Source organism: Oncorhynchus nerka, linkage group LG3 (assembly GCF_034236695.1).
Source record: "Oncorhynchus nerka isolate Pitt River linkage group LG3, Oner_Uvic_2.0, whole genome shotgun sequence".
NCBI lineage: Eukaryota > Metazoa > Chordata > Actinopteri > Salmoniformes > Salmonidae > Oncorhynchus > Oncorhynchus nerka.
Genome location: NC_088398.1, coordinates 27107238 through 27126828, shown reverse-complemented (window position 1 = coordinate 27126828; position 19591 = coordinate 27107238). Strand labels below are relative to the sequence as shown.

At 41.3% G+C, this 19591-nt stretch overlaps 1 protein-coding gene and 1 pseudogene across 1 annotated transcript; both read right to left on the bottom strand.

The window, feature by feature from the left end:
- Window positions 1-12271: 12271 nt before the first annotated feature.
- LOC115142251 (trophoblast glycoprotein-like) lies at window positions 12272-14795 on the bottom strand (annotated as a pseudogene).
- An 877-nt stretch (window positions 14796-15672) lies between these two features.
- LOC115141352 (transmembrane protein 222-like) lies at window positions 15673-19356 on the bottom strand. Its single transcript, XM_029680127.2, has 6 exons — window positions 18932-19356; window positions 18587-18671; window positions 18435-18466; window positions 18218-18314; window positions 17852-17982; window positions 15673-16445 (listed from the first exon to the last, which is right to left on the bottom strand). Exons 1-6 carry the CDS (start codon window positions 19042-19044, stop codon window positions 16358-16360), a joined length of 546 nt encoding a protein of 181 aa, XP_029535987.1. The 5' UTR covers window positions 19045-19356; the 3' UTR covers window positions 15673-16357.
- Between the last annotated feature and the right edge of the window lie 235 nt (window positions 19357-19591).

Here is a 19591-nt window from a genome sequence, read left to right as displayed (position 1 = left end):
CCATGAGAACGTTTTGAAATGCCTACCATTTCCCTCCGAATGGACCCTCTCCCATTCATCACGAGTCAATGTAAACACACCATTATCTGGAGTGGTATGCCTGAACCCTCCATCTGACAAAACATTTCAGTGTATCCTCGCTTATTTCGACGTCAACCTCTCCCGTGACATGCTGCTCATCTAATTAAGTTTTGTCATAGAGTTTAATATTTCCTCATCTGATAAACCTCTACCACAACTTTCTGGGTGGATTGCACCAACATGGATTAACTCTTAAACTGGGTTAAATCAAGGTTTATCTATTCATATTGTTGCACCAAATGTTAAAACTAGTTTTAAATGAATCCTAGTTCAAGTAAATCCTTCCTCTAATCTAAGTTTAGTTTTCACTTTAAACCTAGATTAATTTTAAGCCTGTTGCTCAATTAATCAAAAAAAATATATAAACTTCGATTGGAGATGAATTCTAAACTGCCACTTGAGGTGTTTAACCTGCTAAAATGGCAGCACATCTACTGTGGAGAGTTCCTATTGAATTGGAGTTCATGATATGCCCAACCTTGGTACGAATTATGATTTTATGCAACATGCTGTAACGGGCCTGATAACGGTAAGATTGTAGTGAAGTAGCATTAATGTTAGTCATAACGTGCATTATACACAGTACATTTGAAAGTGTTAAATCAACATGTTAAGTGTTAAATTTAACACTGTCAGTGAGTACATATGGTCCCAATCTACACAGAGTAAAAAGTACACTGAAAAAAGTGTTACATTTCTAGTGTTCATTCAACAAAAAGTTAACACTGCACTACACTGGCCGGTGTTGATAAACATTTACAGTGCCTTGCAAAAATATTCATCCCCCTTAGCGTTTTTCCTATTTTGTTGCATTGCAACCTGTAATTTAAATAGATTTGGATTTGGATTTCATGTAATGGGCATACACAAAATTGTCCAAATTGGTCATTTTTTATATTTTTTTATAACTTATTTCAAAATTAAAAATTAAAAAACGGAAAAGCATATGCAAATGTATTCATCCCTTTGCTATGAAGCCACTAAATAAAATATGGTACAACCAATTACCTTCAGAAGTCGCATAATTAGTTAAATAAAGTCCACCTGTGTGCAATCTAAGTGTCACATGATCTCAGTATATATACGCCTGTTCTGAAAGGCCCCAGAGTCTGCAACACCACTAAGCAAGGCGCACCACCAAGCAAGCGGCACTATGAAGACCAAGGAGCTCTCCAAACAGGTCAGGGACAAAGTTGTGGAGAAGTACAGATCAGGGTTGGGTTTAAAAAAATATTTAAAACTTTGAACGTCCCACGGAGCACCATTAAATCCATTATTTAAAAAATGGAAAGAATATGGCACCACAACAAACCTGCCAAGAGAGGGCCCCCCACCAGGCAAGGAGTGCATTAATCAGAGAGGCAACAAAGAGACCAAAGATATCCCTGAAGGAGCTGCAAAGCTCCACAGCGGAGATTGGAGTATCTGTCCATAGGACCACTTTAAGCCGTACACTACACAGAGCTGGGTTTACAGAAGAGTGGCCAGAAAAAAAGCCATTGCTTCCCAACCCACTGGTGGCACCTTTTTTCTTTCATTTGTATTTTTCCATATATAGGAAGTGCATCCTGCATGACTTCACTCACATCGGGACCTCGCTCCCTCTTATGTTTCATTGTTCACCGAACTATTCACAATATTTACACGGGCCAACTTTATACACACTCTTCCCTTTATCTACTATCGAGCACCTCAACAGTTGAGGACTGTAGCCTAGTTGAAGGGCTCTTCTAACCCCTACCATGAGATTCACCCGTTAGCAGGTAACCCCAAAGTAAAGGAGACGGAAGGTCAGGAAGGCCAATACGCGGATAAGGTCCAGGTCACAGGGCCTTGCCATCAAGAGATGGTGATTATAGCGGGCAAGAAATCCTGTCAACAAGATTAAGTGGCCAGGGCACCACAGAATAATACAAGTGGTTTACCCAAGGTCAGGAAGGCGGAGCAGTAAGGGAGTTTGGATAAGAGGCGCATGCAAGAGGCCACAATAGTGAAAGGGTTCAGAACACAGGGCCCCACCATTTAAGAATGGTGATGAGAATACAAGAAAAGTGTAACGCATTGATTGATAACCAAGGTGCAAACAACACTGAAATGGGCTATATATACCTGATTAAGGGCATAAAAGATAAAAGAAAGATAAAGATCAGGTGGAGGCCATGTAATAATGGAGGGCCGTCAAACTACACAGGTCTAACATGCTGACCAAACTGGACACGTCACGTGCGCGAGTGTCGCAAAATAAATGTAGAAATCCAAGTTATTCAATTATTGCACCCACACTGCTCGGCGCGCCAACGAGCGTCTGCGATGCCAAGGGCTAAAATAAAACTTCTTTCTATTTCTGGCGCAGATCGTGCTGCAAGTCCTGCCTCTCCCATCTCGTCATTGGTTTATAGAAGCAGATACCCTCATTGGTTATACCCACGTGGGTGATTGAAAGATTAACTGTTTTGCCGGTCGTCGTGGTAATACTATGAAAGTGTGGATGCGATCACCATATAAGTTCAAAGATGAAAAAACCTGGAAGGAGAGGAGATGACTAGAAACTATTCGTTTGGCATTTATATGTGTGGATTAATTGTCGGAGTAGAGGACCGCGTGAATTTCAGGTAAAATAACAACTCAATGTTTATATCCCAGGACAAATTAGCTAGCAACAGCAAGCTAGCTAAATAGGACAATTTAGCTAGCAAGTGCAAGTTAACTATCTAAATTGCCATACACGTTTAATACCTTTCGACCTGTCCCCAAATTAATGTAATTGGATATTTTTAACCTGCGTGTCGTGATCACATTTGGTTTAGGGGGACAAAATAAATTTACGCACGATGGCGCACGCGCGCAGCCGGTTTGGGTTCCGTGTAAGCTACAGGACCTTACCCTCTAATGCATTGCAAAGTGAGAGGTTAAAGGAGAGATCAGGATGCACTTCCTGATTATAGAAAAAAATAAGCAAACCCGTTTGGTGTTTGCCAAAAGGCATGTGGGAGACTCCCCAAACATATGGAAGAAGGTACTCTGGTTAGATGAGACTAAAATTGAGCTTTTGGGGAATCAAGGAAAATACTATGTCTGGCATAAACACGAAACCTCTCATCACCCCGAGAACACCATGTTTTTCATCGGCAGGGACTGGGAAACTGGTCAGAATTGAAGGAATGATGGATGGCGCTAAATACAGGGAAAGTCTTGAGGGAAACCTGTTTCAGTCTTCCAGAGATTTGAGACTGGGACGGAGGTTCACCTTCCTGCAGAACAATGACCCTTAGCATAGTTATAAATGCTCAAGTTCTGTTTTTTTGTCTTATTTCTTGTTTGTTTCACAATAATATTTTGCATCTTCAAAGTGGTAGGCATGTTGTGTAAATAAAATGATACTACAAACCCCCCAAAGATCTATTTTAATTCCAGGTTGTAAGGCAACAAAATAGGTAAAATGCCAAGGGGGTGAACACTTTCGCAAGACACTGTAAACCATGTTGGTGCAACCCATCCTCTGTCTCTGAGTGGTACTATTCATTCCCAATATCTTGGGTGTCTGAGATTTGATTGAGCTGCACCACTAACACGTCCTTATATGAACTCTTGGCTCTTGGATGAAAATCAGAAGCAAGTTCATTACCCTCAAAAGTCTGTACACTTTGCATATTTAGTTGGCAGTCTGAGGGTCTTCTCTGAGCAGTTGACATTCGCCTCATTTAAACTCTCCACAGGCAATAGGTTTTGAACCTGAGCCTCATTTACATTCTCTGTTTGCACTATTTTGTTCAATCTCACCTTGTTGTCACTAGCAATAGAATGTATACATGTGTCACAGTCATACAGATATGACAGCCCGTCATTGTTGCAGTCTTTGAAGCAGTTGGCTTCTTAACAAATCGCCTGCTAATAATCAGTATTTGGCACCACCATTAGCGCAAGGCAAGAGTGCATTAAAGTCGTGTATGGAATGGCGTTTTATTTCACGCTAGGGTAAACGACAAAAAAGTGTTACAGGTTTTGTTTTTCCAACTGATATTCAACACAAAAAAAGTAAATTAATTCATTAATTTAACATGCAGGCATTACAACAATAACCAGCAGGCTGTTCGACACAGCCCCCTGAAAACGGAACATATTTGGTTAGTAGAACCCCAACTGGGTATCTACCACCCAAGTTTATCTGAGACAGGTAATAACATTTTCTCCTTACCAGTGTGTGGTCTAGCAATGACTAAGATATGAAATCACATTAATATGCTTTTGGGCCACATACACGGCTGACAGTGACAACATAACATGCTAAAAAGGTAGCTGTCCATGGTGCTGATATATGTCACACTGTTCAAATGTCAACATAAAGCTTCCTAAAGCTTCCTTTAAGGACTGTAGTGAGTAGACTGGACCCTGGTTTGATCAATCATTGTAGAGTGCTATATTTGTACCGTACAGTGTCCAGGCAAACCACGTTAAGCTGTTTGACCACAGTAAAAGTCCAGCAATACTCCGTATTATTCAGAGCCCATGAAATGACACCCTATAGATTCTACTGAGCCTGCTAAGTATTCCCTACAGTACTTTTACTGCGGCACCTAGAAAGGTTTTTGCTCTGTAAAGCCAATATGTACTCCATATACAGTGATTTGCATTGTGGTCAATGGAATGGGTGGAGGAAAAGTCCAGTAATACTCTGTATTATTTAGTGCCCCATGAAATGACTCCATACAGTTGAAGTCGGAAGTTTACATACACTTAGGTTGGAGTCATTAAAACTCGTTTTTCAACCACTCCACAAATATCTTGTTAACAAACTATAGTTTTGGCAAGTCGGTTATGACATCTACTTTGTGCATGACACAAGTAATTTTTCCAACAATTGTTTACAGACAAATTATTTCACTCATAATTCACTGTATCACAATTCCAGTGGGTCAGAAGTTTACATACATTAAGTTGGCTGTGTCTTTAAACAGCTTGGCAAATTCCAGAAAATGATGTCATGGCTTTAGAAGCTTCTAATAGGCTAATTGACATCATTTGAGTCAATTGGAGGTGTAACTGTGGATGTAGGCCGCTCAGCAAGGAAGAAGCCACTGCTCCAAAACCGCCATAAAAAAGCCAGACTACGGTTTGCAACTGCACATGGGGACAAAGATGGTACTTCTTGGAGAAATGTCCTCTGGTCTGATGAAACAAAAATAGAACTGTTTGGCCATAATGACCATCGTTGTGTTTGGAGGAAAAAGTTGGATGTTTGCAAGTGGAAGAACACCATCCCAACATTGAAGCATGGGAGTGGCAACATTATGTTGTGGGGGTGCTTTGCTGCAGGAGGGACTGGTGCACTTCACAAAATAGATGACATCATGAGGGAGGAAAATTATGTGGATATATTGATGCAACATCTCAAGACATCAGTCAGGAAGTTAAAGCTTGGTCGCAAAAGGGTCTTCCAAATGGACAAGGACCCCAAATATACTTCCAAAGTTGTGGCAAAATGGCTTAAGGAGAACAAAGTCAAGGTATTGGAGTGGCCATCATAAAGCCCTGACATCGATCCTAAAGAAAATTTGTGGGCAGAACTGAAAATGTGTGTGCAAGCAAAGAGGCCTACAAACCTGACTCAGTTACACCAGCTCTGTCAGGAGGAATGGGCCAAAATTCCCCCAACTTATTGTGAGAAGCTTGTGGAAGACAACCTGAAACATTTGACCCAAGTTAAACAATTTAAAGGCAATGCTACCAAACACTAATTGAGTGTATGTAAACTTCTGACTCACTGGGTATGTGATGAAAGAAATAAAAGCTGAAATAAATCATTCTCTCTACTATTATTCAGACATTTCACATTATTAAAATAAAGTGGTGATGCTATCTGACCTAATAAAGGGAATGTTTACTTGGATTAAATGTCAGGAATTGTGAAAAACTGAGTTTAAATGTATTTGGCTAAGGTGTATGTAAACTTCCGACTTCAACTGTATATACTTTCAACAGACCCTACTGATGATTTCCTACAGTACCTTTCCTGTGGCACCAAGAATAGTTTTTGCTCTATAGGCCAATATGTATTCCATATACAGTGATTCACATTGTGGCCAATGGAATGGGTGGAGTAAAAGGTCATTAAGGTCACTCCGTATTATTCAGAGGCCCATGAAATAACACCATATATAGATTCTACAGACCCTACCGAGTACTCCCGTCCCCACTTTTACATCGGCACAAATAATCGTTTTTCCTTTACAGTGCTTTATATGTACCATATAGTGTCCAGGCATACCATTTTAAGCTGACCATAGTAAAAGTCCAGCAACACCTACTATAACCTACCTGTTTGTTCAAACTCATCTGATTTGTATTCTAGGGACTTTACTTGGTAAGTAGACTGGACCAATCAATAGTTTGTTCTGTACATTGCAATTTGTTTGTACAATACAAAAAAAATACTGTTACTTTTCTTAAACATCACATTTTAAAATTGCATTCTTCAACAATATTACCAGTAAATAAACTAGAATAATACTATAAAAATAATGATATATAATGATATTTTTATAATTGTAATTGTAGATTTATTTACTAGTAGGCTATTATTATGTTCTTGATATTCATTTACTTAAGCTCCAACCATTTCTCAATGTGCTCCACCTTATAGTTTTCTTTATCTTATATAAAGTAGTAATTCTCTTTAGTTTATATTTTCCTCCATGTAGTTATAATTTTACATTTTGCACTATGCAAAGCTGCAAAAAAAATATTGATTTCGTATCATACACATAGCTTTTTACCGTGGACTGTTATTTTGAAGGCAAAACCAGAAAACCGGAAGTCTAAATGTGGATCGTCTCGGGCTAGTTTTGTTGCCATGATGTTCATCACGGAGTTTCTAAACCCAGAGGTGCAACATTGTGAAGTCAATGAGAGAAGTGAGACATTCTTCCTTAGTTGTTAATTTTATTGAAATCTAATGGCACAAACTAGATTTGAGCCAAGGTCTGTAGAAGTTGGACATGTTATTACTCCAACCTCGTGAAAGTGGAAAACTGACACGTTGCCATTTTTGTCAAAAACGACTTTATATCGAAGGAGTGTCTTTGATTTTTGACGACCTGCACCTGCGCAGTTCGGTGCCAGACGACAGTATAGACCTGATGATGTGATTCTATGCATGAGTTTAGCTAGCCAACATCGCCTACAAGTGTGATCAGGGATTTCTATTAGAGAAGCAGTTTTAGCCTATCTTCATACTGTAGTCTTTGCGCTAATGAGGTGAAGTCCACAGTATATGTCATAATACCAATAGACCTAGCGGTCAAACAGGGAAATGTTTCAATTGTTTTTCCACAATCCACTTTTCCCATAGGGGATTTTATTAACACTTAAAATAAGGGCTGTGTTTCCTGTAGGTTAACCATGGTGTGAAGTTTTGATAACTGTGTAAATCCTTCTAGGACAAGGTTACTTTGATCAATATATTCGCCTGTATTTACCTCCCAAAAATGAAATGCTAATTAGCTTCTAATGTGGCTACCATAAACTACAAATGCCATGATGATCTGGACGAGACTGCCGAATCAAGGCAAAGGTAAGAATCTCTGGATGAACTATCTGTTAGCTAAATGTAGTAAAGAATAAATTGGCAACATTTCTTAAAAATTGTACAATTCTGTGAATTGTCTTGTGCAAGTTATAAATTGACACAATACCTGTTAGCAAAGGTGTCAGTTAGAAATGTGCAGGAGCTTGCAAGGATTTGTAGTTTTGCATGATGTGTACTTTGACGCAAATTGGCATTTGAGTCTGAGAGTACAGAATGCTGAAAATATTGATAAGTCACCTTGTCCAAGGGAGATTTGTACGGTAATCAAAACGTCACGCCAGGGTAAGCCTTCACGAAACACAGCACTCCTTTTAAGCATTTCTAAAATCCCCTATTAGAAAAAATTAATGTGGAAAAATGATTGGAACCCTCTCCCTGTTTTCTGGCTTTCTTTGGCTCCTCTCATGTGTTCTGAGCAAAATAACATTTCAAAAATGTGTGGGGAATTTTCATTGTTGAACATAACAGACTGTAAAAACACCAGGAAATCAGCTCCAAGTGATTTTAACATTTGAAGACACGGGATTGTCTACAAATGTAAGATAGGTTTGAAATCATGATGTTCTTGCTGTCAATTTGCAGTCTCAAATCATATCTTAATTAGTCACATGTGTCGAATACAACAGGTGTAGACCTTAAAGTGAAATGCTTACTTACAAGCCCTTAACCAACAATGCAGTTTTAAGAAAAATAAGTGTTAAGTAAAAAATAGACAAGTAAAAAAATATATATATATTTTATGTATATATATTTTTTTACTTATCTATTTTTTACTTAACACTATTTATAATATATATATATATAATATAACAAAAGAGCAGCAGTAAAATAACAATAGCGAGGCTATATATACAGGGGCTACCGGTACAGAGTCAATGTGCGGGGGGCACCGGTTAGTGGAGGTAATTAAGATCACATTATGTCCACTCATCCTTTATTTCACTGCCCTCGTATTCAAGCTCCACGTCCGTTTCCTCCGTGTGTTGGCCACCAGGCGGATATCTATTCATATGACATATTTATCATCCAGTAGTCGGCGCAATTTGCAAAGTATTTGACCAGAGATCTGCTGATATGAGTAGCATCAGAGATATGGAACACCCAGTGTCACTTGAATTAAATACATATCAGTCGAGACATAATTAAACGTGGAAATGAGATAGATAAATAGAAGATGCAACACAAAAATAAATAAATATCCTAGACTGATCAATTGGAAAAGAAATGCTGAAATAGAAAATAAAATACACAAATAAATAAATAGAATGAGGATTATACATGGAAATAGACCGTTCAATCATTTTATTCATTTCATTTCCTTTTATATTTTATTATATTGAAGGTTTTCCTTATACTATTCTAATCCTAATGCCTCAAACTGTTTTTTTAAAGAAGTAATTTAAAACCTCAAATTTAGCACACAATTTAGTGCAAACAAAAAGTATATTTTATTATCAAAAGTCGTATTAAAAAATGTCAAATCAGAATGAATGATGCCCCATATTGGTAATCTGGATAAAATACTATCTAGTATAAAAGGTCTTAAAATTCTGACCCTCAATATCTAAGTGTTTTCAATCATCAGTAGGTTGGTGAGTGACTCCCCTTATTTGTGGGGCCCCTCTTCTTTATGGAGCAATGGGAGATTGATGCTGGTTTGACTTCCCACTCAACTCTATTCTGCTTCTCCTGTCCATCAAACTCTGACACGTCCGATATCTGAGGAAGTGAAGAAAAACACATGGCTTAAGTCTTGGTTGGAAACAAAACTATATACAAAGTGCAGTTTTTCATTCATCTTGTTGCCCTTCCACTGGGCTCAGACGTCAATTTAATGTTGGTTCAACATAATTTAATTGAAATGAAGTAGAAACAATGTTGATTCAACCAGTGTGTCCCCAGTGGGTTGCTACCTAAGTATTGTGCTATCTTATAGCCTTTCAAATACTTCCTCATACCCCCAGTGCCCTTCACATCACTGTACCTGTAGAAGCCATCTGAAGCTGGTCAGGCCTATGCCACCCAACACGCAGAAGATCTGTCCAAATGTGTGAGCAGAGAGGCCCAAAATACACATCTTTCAGCCTCCTTCCTTCTTTCAGCACTCCCATTGGCCTCTCCAACCTTCTTCCTCCAGACAGCTCTGCTCGATCCTGCGCTCTCCCCACTCCCAAGCTCAGTTAGTCGGGTAAGAGGTTCTCCAAACATGGCTCCAAACCTGGGTGTATAAGCATCTTTGATGGTATGGCGAGATCTTTATCCGATGGTGGCCTGTGTCATTGTCCAGTGTTTGTAGATATTTCTCAGAGCTGGCTGTGTGTCTATGTCACCCCCAGGTGATTTGTGATGTTCCTCTTGTTTGATTGGACTCTTGGAGTTGGGTTGTTGTGGTGCTGCCATTAAGTGGCCTATGGTGTGACAGAAGCCAACATGTCATCCCTTTGTTAGATATGTCCATAGAATTAGTGATCTAATTCTATGGTCATGTCCAACAGAGACACAGTAGACTCATACCAGTAGAGGGCACCCTCATACATTTGACCCAAATGGGTTGGTTTCCTGAAGAGTACTTCTTCTTTTTTTAACCCTGGCCTAAACCCACTATAGGAGCAAGTCACACAATAATAGCAATGCCTCAGCCTAAAAGTAGCATTAACTTTTGTATACTTTTCACTTTACTGCATTAAATAACTGATGAGAGTGGAGCTTGCTGGTGTCAAACAGCTGCCTGGCAAATGTTGGTGTGGTGAGGCGATCTTATTCCTTGGTAAAAGAGTGAAAAGGAACTGTTTCTATCACATTCAGTGTCTGTCATAGATTTCTGTTTTCAATTCAAAAAGCATAGAGCAAAACATGGGCTCATCAGTCACTTAAAACCATTGAAACGCTTCCAGGTCACGTTTGTTTAGAGCATACGAACCTTATATCTCCTCTCCTTTGTTTTGTGCTGACTTTCTGTAGGTTATGCCCCTCTTCCAACAAATAATGAGTGAGCCGGGAGGAATGCGCTGCCTCTTCTGCTCCATGAGCATGTAATCAGAGGACTGGCTTTAACCTTACTCAGTGCATGGTGAATCCCAGCCCATTTACTGTCTTCAGTAGAATGCATGGAAGACCTTGCTGGGGTTATTGATGATAACTGACACCTTTCCAGGTGTTTTAGCAATTCTGCCTGTGCTCACCACGTCCCCCGTACACCTCCATTTTGACAGAGGCTGAGGCCTGTGAGACTAGTGTATCAGTGCAATACATCACCTGCCTTGGGATGACTGCGCATGTGTACTTTTAGCTGAAGATACCACTTAATAAATGACTAATTAAGATGGACTCAACATCCTTGGAAAAAAAAATCTGTAAAACGATTTGCACTTTACGTTACTACAACAACATATCAGACATCATTCAGTACTATATCATAAGATCACTCAAATGTGCTTACTGAATAGATAAACTCACACAGACCAGAGCCAGTTGCATTGTGGTGGGGATGAATATCTACTGTCAGTGCTGCTTTGATCAATAGCGATCATTAGGTAGAAAGTCCTGCAAATAAACTCGCACACAGGATAGAGATGCAACACTGCCTGCAGAGCCAGCAGGTGCAACTCTGTCTAGCATCCTTCATCTTGTTCCACTTTCCCCCTACAGACACACTTAATCACCCCCCCCCCCCATCTGCGATAAGCAGGAGAATCACACTAGCACTACACTTAGTAACAGAAGGGGGAAACGGGAGAAGTGTCATTCCCAAGAGTTTCCTGTAGATTTGTAAAGTTAATTTAAGAGTACATGGAAACTTACTGCAAATATGATTTGGATAACATTTTGGAAAAAATGGTTTATTGAGCAGCACAAAGGGGTTTTACAATTGTTTCATTTAAATGATCTTGCTTAACACGGGTAAATTATGCACATGAGTTTATACACCACACGAGATCCTGCTTCATCACTTCAATACCATGTCACTTCTGCACTCTGGAAATATGTGCCCTTCCTTTCTTGCCCTGTCACGTCTGGTTACAAAGTCAGTTAAGGACGAAAAGATGACTTCGTGCAGTGTGGAATCATTCAATCTTCCCAAAAGAGTAGACATTCAAGGTTAGTTTTGCAGTCAAGACCCTTCAGATAGGCAATATTGCTTTGGTTCCATCTAGATATGTCAATAAGACCCACAAAGTATAATAAAATAATACATGCAACACCAAAGACAGATGGCAACTGGTTAAATCTATGCAAGTCAGTAAAAATGTGGCCACAGTAAAAGAGGTATCAAGGCTATGCAGGTACAACGAGCCCGGCTGTTCACACTTAAAATAGGCTCTCCATTAAATAGCATAACTGTTCTACAGTTTTATGCTTACATTCGTGATGTAATTATATTCAACACATTGTACAGAAATGCATGATACAGATAAGTCCCTCACAAATGTGAGCAGGGTTGGGCAGAAACTGATTATATGTCATCTGATTTTTCAAAAATGTACTTGTAATCAGTGATGTTACCAGCAAACAAATATTGTAATCAGATTACAGAGAAAAAAAAACTAGATGATTACTTCTTGGATTACTTTCAAATTCAGAAAGGATGTTTTCTGTTTTCTCAATTACATTTAATTCAGCATTGATAAAAGCACAGGTTTAAGTTTGTTCCACCTGAGCGAGTGTCACAGACCACAAGTCAGAGACCACATGTGTGTGTTGATCCTTTTTTGTCTACTTCTAATAAGGGGAAAGTAATCCGATTACATTACTGAGTTTGGGTAATCCAAAAGTTACATGACTGATTACAATTTTGGACAGGTAACTAAACTGTAACAGATTACCTTTAGAACGTAACCTACCCAACCCTGAATGCAAGTTCACTCCAGTCCAGTTCCATTCCAGGGAATGTGGAATCACAAATCCACCGAGATGGAGCCTGGCTTGACCTGTGTGTCTGAGGAGATCTGAACTAAACAGGTGTCAGTGGGTAGCTGTGATAAGCGGTTATCTGAGTGAGCCTGTCCAAAACTACCGTTTGTCGGTGGCTTCTCTTCGACTCTGACGTCTTTTGAGAGGTATTCCCGGCGTGGGTCAGTGTCGATCTCATAGCGGTGTTGATACCCCTCTAACACGTCATGGCAGGCATCTCGCGTCTCCACCACCCACTTTTTAATACCTTGCCGGTTGAGGTAGAGCACAAAGAGGAAGACCATGCCCACAAAGCCCAGCACCAGACCCAGGAGGACGTAGGAGGTCTGCAGGGAGAGGTCGCCCACCTAGTCTCTGATTCCGACCAGAGGTGGTGAAGTGACATGGCATCCGATAACTTGGACCCCGAGCCCTTGCAGGGGCCTGTCCTGAAACTCCCAGGGTGAGGCGCAGGTCAGGGCTTCTGCATCCCCCACCTGAGCCCGGGTGCTCTTGAGCCACACGGCAAAGTCTTGGATCTCACATGTGCAGACATAGGGGTTGTGGCTCAGCAGGATGCGTGGGGCTTGCACCAGCCTCTCCAGCTCCCCCAGAGCATCGCTTCCGAACACCCTGAAAGAGTTGCTGGTCAGGTCGAGCAGCTCCAGGCGGCGCAGGCCAAAGAAGGTGCCGTTGTAGACTGATGCTAGGGAGTTGTTACCCAGGAGGAGGTGCTGCAGGCCGGGGAGGTGGGAGAACATCCCTGGGGGTAGGAAGACCAGGCAGTTCCCAGAGAGGTCTAGGCTGAGCAGCCCTCCTAGGCCTCCCCAGCGCAGTGCGGTGGTGAGATCAGTCAGTGAGGTGTAGTTATACAGGGAGCGGCTGAGGTTGAGCTCCTTTAGAGGACTCCCTGGGATGTTGAGGGCTTCAGGGTGGATGAGAGCCAGATGGTTGCAGCTCATGTCCAGGTAGCGCAGGTAAGAAAGGGTAGAGAAGCTGTGGGACGCAACCTCTGTGATCCTGGGAAGACAGACGGTCCATGTTTACAGTCCCCAAACCGATTATTGGACTTAGAAGTAATGTTTGCAGAATTATTGTCATGCTCAAATAAAGGTATCTAAATATTTCCTAAATTGGTGTGATGACATTCAGGAGAACATGGAATAATAATTTTGTTGTAGTTTAGAACCTTAACTCAAAGCTTCAGAAATGTATAGGCAAGTAAATACAAATGCATATGTCTCAATGGTTGAAAATGTTGAATCTCTGCAATGGCAAGAACACAACTCTTTATTTTATTTATATATATTTTTTTCTACCGCTTTTTCTCCCCAATTTTGTGATATCCAATTGGTAGTTACAGTCTTGTCCCATCGCTGCAACTCCCGTACGGACTCAGGAGAGGCGAAGGTCGAGAGCCATGCGTCCTCCAAAACACGACCCTGCTAAGCCGCACTGCTTCTTGACACACTGCTCGCTTAACCCGGAAACCAGCCGCACCAATGTGTCGGCGGATACACTGTACAACTGGCGACCAGAGTCAGCTTGCTGACGCCAGACCTGCCACAGGCAGTCACTAGAGCGTGATGGGACAAGGACATCCCAGCCGGACCAAACCCTCCCCTACCCCGGATGACGCTGGGCCAATTGTGCGCCGCCTCATGGTACTCCCGGTCACGGCTGGCTGTGACACAGCCCGGGATTGAACCCGGGTCTGTAGTGACGCTTCAGAAAACAATTATCCTTGATGAGAATATTTACTCACCCATTGTTGCTCAAAATGATGGTGGTGACATTTTTCAGTTCTTGAAACGTCTCTGATCCAATTCTGAATATATTATTTCCTGTGATGATCACCTTCCTTGTGTATCCTGGAATATCTTGTGGTATGGCGCGAAGGTCCTTGGAGACGCATTTCACTGTGTCAGCAAAGCATCGGCAGCCTGATGGGCATTCCAAGCACTGGTGGAGCGCACAGAGTAGCGCACCAAAAAGTACAATAATCACCAAATTATGCATAACTCAACCGAAAAGTTATAAACTGATAAATACCAGAATATGCAGAAGGTGATGGTGGGTCATATTACGCCGTATCATGCACATCAAGGCGTTAAAAAAAACTCAGATTCCGGTATGAGGTGTTAGCCTTTCTTTAGATGGTGCCGAAAGAAAGCCCAATGGTTTGTGTCTGCATTGAGTGAGAAGGATGTTTCATCTGCTGATCAACAGGACCGGCGAATTGTTAGCTTGAGTTTAAATACCGGCGCAGAATCAAAGAGAGGAATAACAGTGAACGTCTTTTAAAGGCGCAGACGCTAATAATATTATACTACGGTACACAGAAGTCGACCTCTGTGGTGTCTTTTGTGTGATATGATTTAACAGTTTATAAACAATGAACAAGTAGTCTATGCATATTATGTAGTCTATGCATACATTTATTTATATTTGTTCCAATAAATAACAACACAAAACAGAGGGTAGTGCGCATTGCCCGTTACATATAATAATTTGGGCGGTGCATATATTTGTCCTGCTACACACAAGTGTGTAATATAAATAAATACAAATGTTAACTCCCCTGAGACACCCGCAGTGAGTGGGGGTCACGGACAGGGTCGCCATTGTCCAGCGCCCCTGGAGCAATTAGGGTTAAGTGACTTGCTCAAAGGCACAGCGACAGATTTATTTTCACCTTGTGGATCCGGTATTCGAAACCCAACGCTCTAACCTCGAGGCTACGTGCCGCACTCAATAACAGGCAGTTATAGACTCCAGCCATCCAAGTCATAGACTGTTCTCTCTGCTACCATAAGGCAAGCGGTACCGATGCATCAAGTCTGGAACCAACAGGACCCTGAACAGCTTCTACCCCCAAGCCATAAAACTGTTTAATAGTTTAGCTAAATAGTCTGGGTAGTTAGTTAAACAAATATCTGCATTGACCCTTTTTGCCTCATCACATATGCTGCTACAACTGTTTATTATCTAGCCTGTTGCCTAGTCACTTTATTCCTAGTTATATGTACATATCTACCTCAATTACCTCGTACCCCTGCACATCGACTCTGTACTGCTACCCCATGTATATATAGAAAGGTTAGCGTTACTCTGTGTATTTATTATTACCTTTCTTTATTTTCTTTCTCTCTGCATTGATGGGAAGCACTTCACTGTTAGTCTACACCTGTTGTTTACGAAGCATGACAAATACAATTTGTTTTTACTTTACTAGCCTGTATGGTATAGCCTATTGCCCATAATTACTGTAATTCTATCAAATGCTTGGTCATGATTATGTACTACTGTACAGTATATTAACATTCCTGAGCATGTTGCTTCAGAGAACTTACAGTATTGCATGAACAAATACTGTCTGATAAAATACAGTAAACAATTACAAAGTAAAATGATGTTGAGCTGTTATTATACTGGTTAAATGGGGTTCAGTAAAAGAGACCAGTATGAATTTATGACCATAGACAATATATTTACGTTCAAATTCTTGTCATTTAGCAGACGCTATATCAGTTATATATTTGTGGTTATGACTATCCCAAGCCAAACATTCATTTATACGACATTCCTTTCTGTTATCGAGTAAAAGGTACTTCAAAACAAGCCAGAACAGCTGGACATAACTGCCCTCATGAGACCCTTTCTGATGGATGTCGGAGAGTGTGGATATTAGTACTGCACAAAGAAGTGTCCCATCGGAACATTCCTCTTCTTCATTCACTTTCATGATTACAACTGAGCAGGAAAATCCCTTGTATTATCTCCTCCATCTCCCTCGCGTGGTCAGTGCAGGTTGAGTGTTAGGATGAAGGTGACGAGGGCTCCAGTCAGCATGAGGAAGGGCAGCCAGGTCTTGAGGAACGACACACAGCTAGGGAAGGACAGAGAGAGAGAGAAAGCACAGTGAGAGTAGTAATGACAGTCATTAAATCTTCAGCCGTCGGTCAAAAACACATACTCTAAGACATGTGTAATCTATACTGCCCTACAAAGGCAAAATGCAGGAACTACACTTTTTTTGGGTCAAAATTTAGTTAAGACTGAAATCAGGCTTTATAGTATCTGTTTTATCTTGTGACAAAGTGACCTGGACCAATTATGTTCTGTTTCATAGAAAGTTTGAGTTGGATTTTGTAGTTACTGCAAACTTCTAAGTAAAATAAGCAGTAACTGAAGTTACTGCACTTGGGCTTTGTTTCACCATGTTTTGACTGTAGTTACCCACTCTGCCATACAAAGAGCAGTGAAACTGAGAAAAATGTCTTTAAACTTTTATGTGTTGTCCAGACAAATATGTTGTAAGTAGATAAGTTATAATGCACTGATGTAGTATCTTATTCTGACGTAATTTTTTATGCATTCAACCATGACCCCTGATTTGACCTAATATCAAATAAATGACCATTCAAAGTCAAACAGAAAAACAACAAAGAGTGTTGGATAAACACATTTAGATTGTAGAATCTACACAGTCAAATATTGTTTTATTTAGATATAAACATTCAATGTGATGAAACAGTCCTTACTTTATGGCGGGAAAAAAGCTTGAGGGTCACCTTTGCCTTTTGTAGGGCAGTATACAGGGACAGGTAAGGATGTGCAGTCAGTTCAATTTCCCTGAATTTACACAGGGCACTGAGGGCAGACCAACTCTCTTATCTCCCAGAGGTTTACCCCACTCCCTTCTCCTCACTCCCTCCCCGTCCTCTACCCTGTCCTCCACCCCTGTCCCCCCGATCCAGCAGTGGGAGCCCCAGCAGAGAGTTGATGTGGTGATGCAGGGGCCACATCGGGCAATGATGAATTACACGCTGCCCCACTGTTGAAGGACGTGGCGCCCTCGGACGATAATGTGCAGGCTGCACAAAGCAGTGACGCCAGCTCCCTATGTAGGTCGGGGGAGAATAATGAGGGGGTTTCTCAACCGCATATGTTTCCCCGTGTCTGGAGCTCCTCTGTCCCTCCTGTAGAGCGTTGCCTGCTGCCAGGTGCATGCTTGCTTGTTCAGACTCGGGGATGCTGTTTTGCAATACAGACCGGTGTTGCATAGTTTGATTCTGCCCATTTCAGAAGCATGTCTGATTCTACTTCCACACCAGTTAGTCAAATGATCCAGAGGAAACTCACACACACAGAGTGATTGGTCAGTCAGAATGATGCTTTGTGAGTGGCAAGTATTGTTGTACAGAAGGTTCCGTGTTCGCGCCTTGGTTAGGACAGGAATGAGCATACTCTGTTACATAAAGTAGAGTACCTCTTCATTGCATGATATCTCACCTGACATGCCTGCCATGGATAAGGGTCTGCAGGCATAGGTTGACCATGTTCCAGGACGTTCTGTTGTCGTAGCGCATGAGGTTGAGGGCCCGGGCCACGTGGGAGTGGCAGTTATCACAGCAGAGGTTGTGCTACAAGAGACAGAGGAAGAAGGCTAGTCAAGTCTAACTCTAGGCATTTTTGTCACTATCGCTCCAATGGGCCTTTACAATCACTGTACAAAACATGTACATATTTACCCTTTGCAATATGCCTTATGAATATGAACCTGAAGATGTTCATTAGAACCTAGGAAAGAAATATAATTCCACTACTAGACCTTCCTGTCTGTCGTCTGTCTTATTATGACACTGTCGATGTTCGTACCGGCCTGCATTTGTACTCCTCCGATGCATCGTGCACTGCTTTGTCCCAGGCAGCTGAGCCAGTGCCACACACCTTATCAACATCAAGCTTCCAGTACCTGTTAAGAGACAAGCAATGCTGCAGATACCTTACCACATAACCGCAATGCCTGCATGTCAATTTTGAGCACAATACGCCAGGCCTAGCTCCAAGCATTGAACGAACAAAGCCAACTTACTTTGTTGGTCTTCCAAAGGCCATATTATCTTCCTGAAAGGAAAGATGGGAAATGTTGAGGAACTATCACGAAACAGATGGTCCAATAATATTAGGCTTATGCACATAAAGCTGTAGGCCTACTGTCATAATGCATGATCTGCATATACTCACAGACACGAAGTATGATCCAGCGAAGTCTCTTATCACGCCTGCAGAAGTACAGATCCCCATGTGACCAATGAAAGGGAGCAACCACCTGAACAAAACAGAGGTACAGCACTGTATTGGGGGGTCCTGGGAATAAAGAGTGCGCGTATATTATAAGGCATCTAACAGTATGGGCGTTTTAATTCCAGCCCACATAGTATTTGGCAATTTACTAGCTATAATGCAAGCTAAAACGATGTGATAAACATCACTGGTCATGTAGGCTATCAACATGATCTGTCACGTAAATAGTGTCTCCATTTCAGATGGTGAGAACAAAAGAAAACAACCGGAAAAGTGGCTACTCACGACAGTATTGGAATAGGTGTCCAAACGATACAATAAGGATAACGGCTGTTTTTCCGGTCTAATTTTTCGAATCCGCCGTGATAATTAATCATTATGTCCGCCTCCTGCGCCATCAGTAATTTGGCACTCTGACGTAGCCTATGGCTACTAAACGCACAGCTCAAAAATGGCGGCCGCGTTCCAGGCTGTCTGCAAAGCAGTCACGCTCCAAATGTTACAAAGCCAGCCTGGATATGAATTAAATGCCAAATGCAGACGTTTTTAAATCAATATCAAATCATTTCTCGGCAAAAAGTAAATTAGATTTCCATTCAAATTGGAAAATAGCTTCTTTTTTTTTGCAAAAATCTACTTCTCAAAGGTCCAATGTTAAGAAGCCGAATGTGGTGGTCCTGGGCTGGCATGGTTAATTAAACGTGGTCTGCGGTTGAGGCCGGTTCTACATCCTGCCAAATTTTCTATAACGACGTTGGAGGTAATTTATGGTAGCGAAATGAAGATTCAATTCCATGGCAACCGCTCTGGTGGATATTCCCTTTTGTCTGCATGCCAATTGCACACTCCCTTAAAATGTTAGATATTTGTGGCATCGTGTTGTGTGACAAAACTGCACATTCTAGAGTGGCCTTTTATTGTCCCCAGCACAAGGTGCATCTTGTC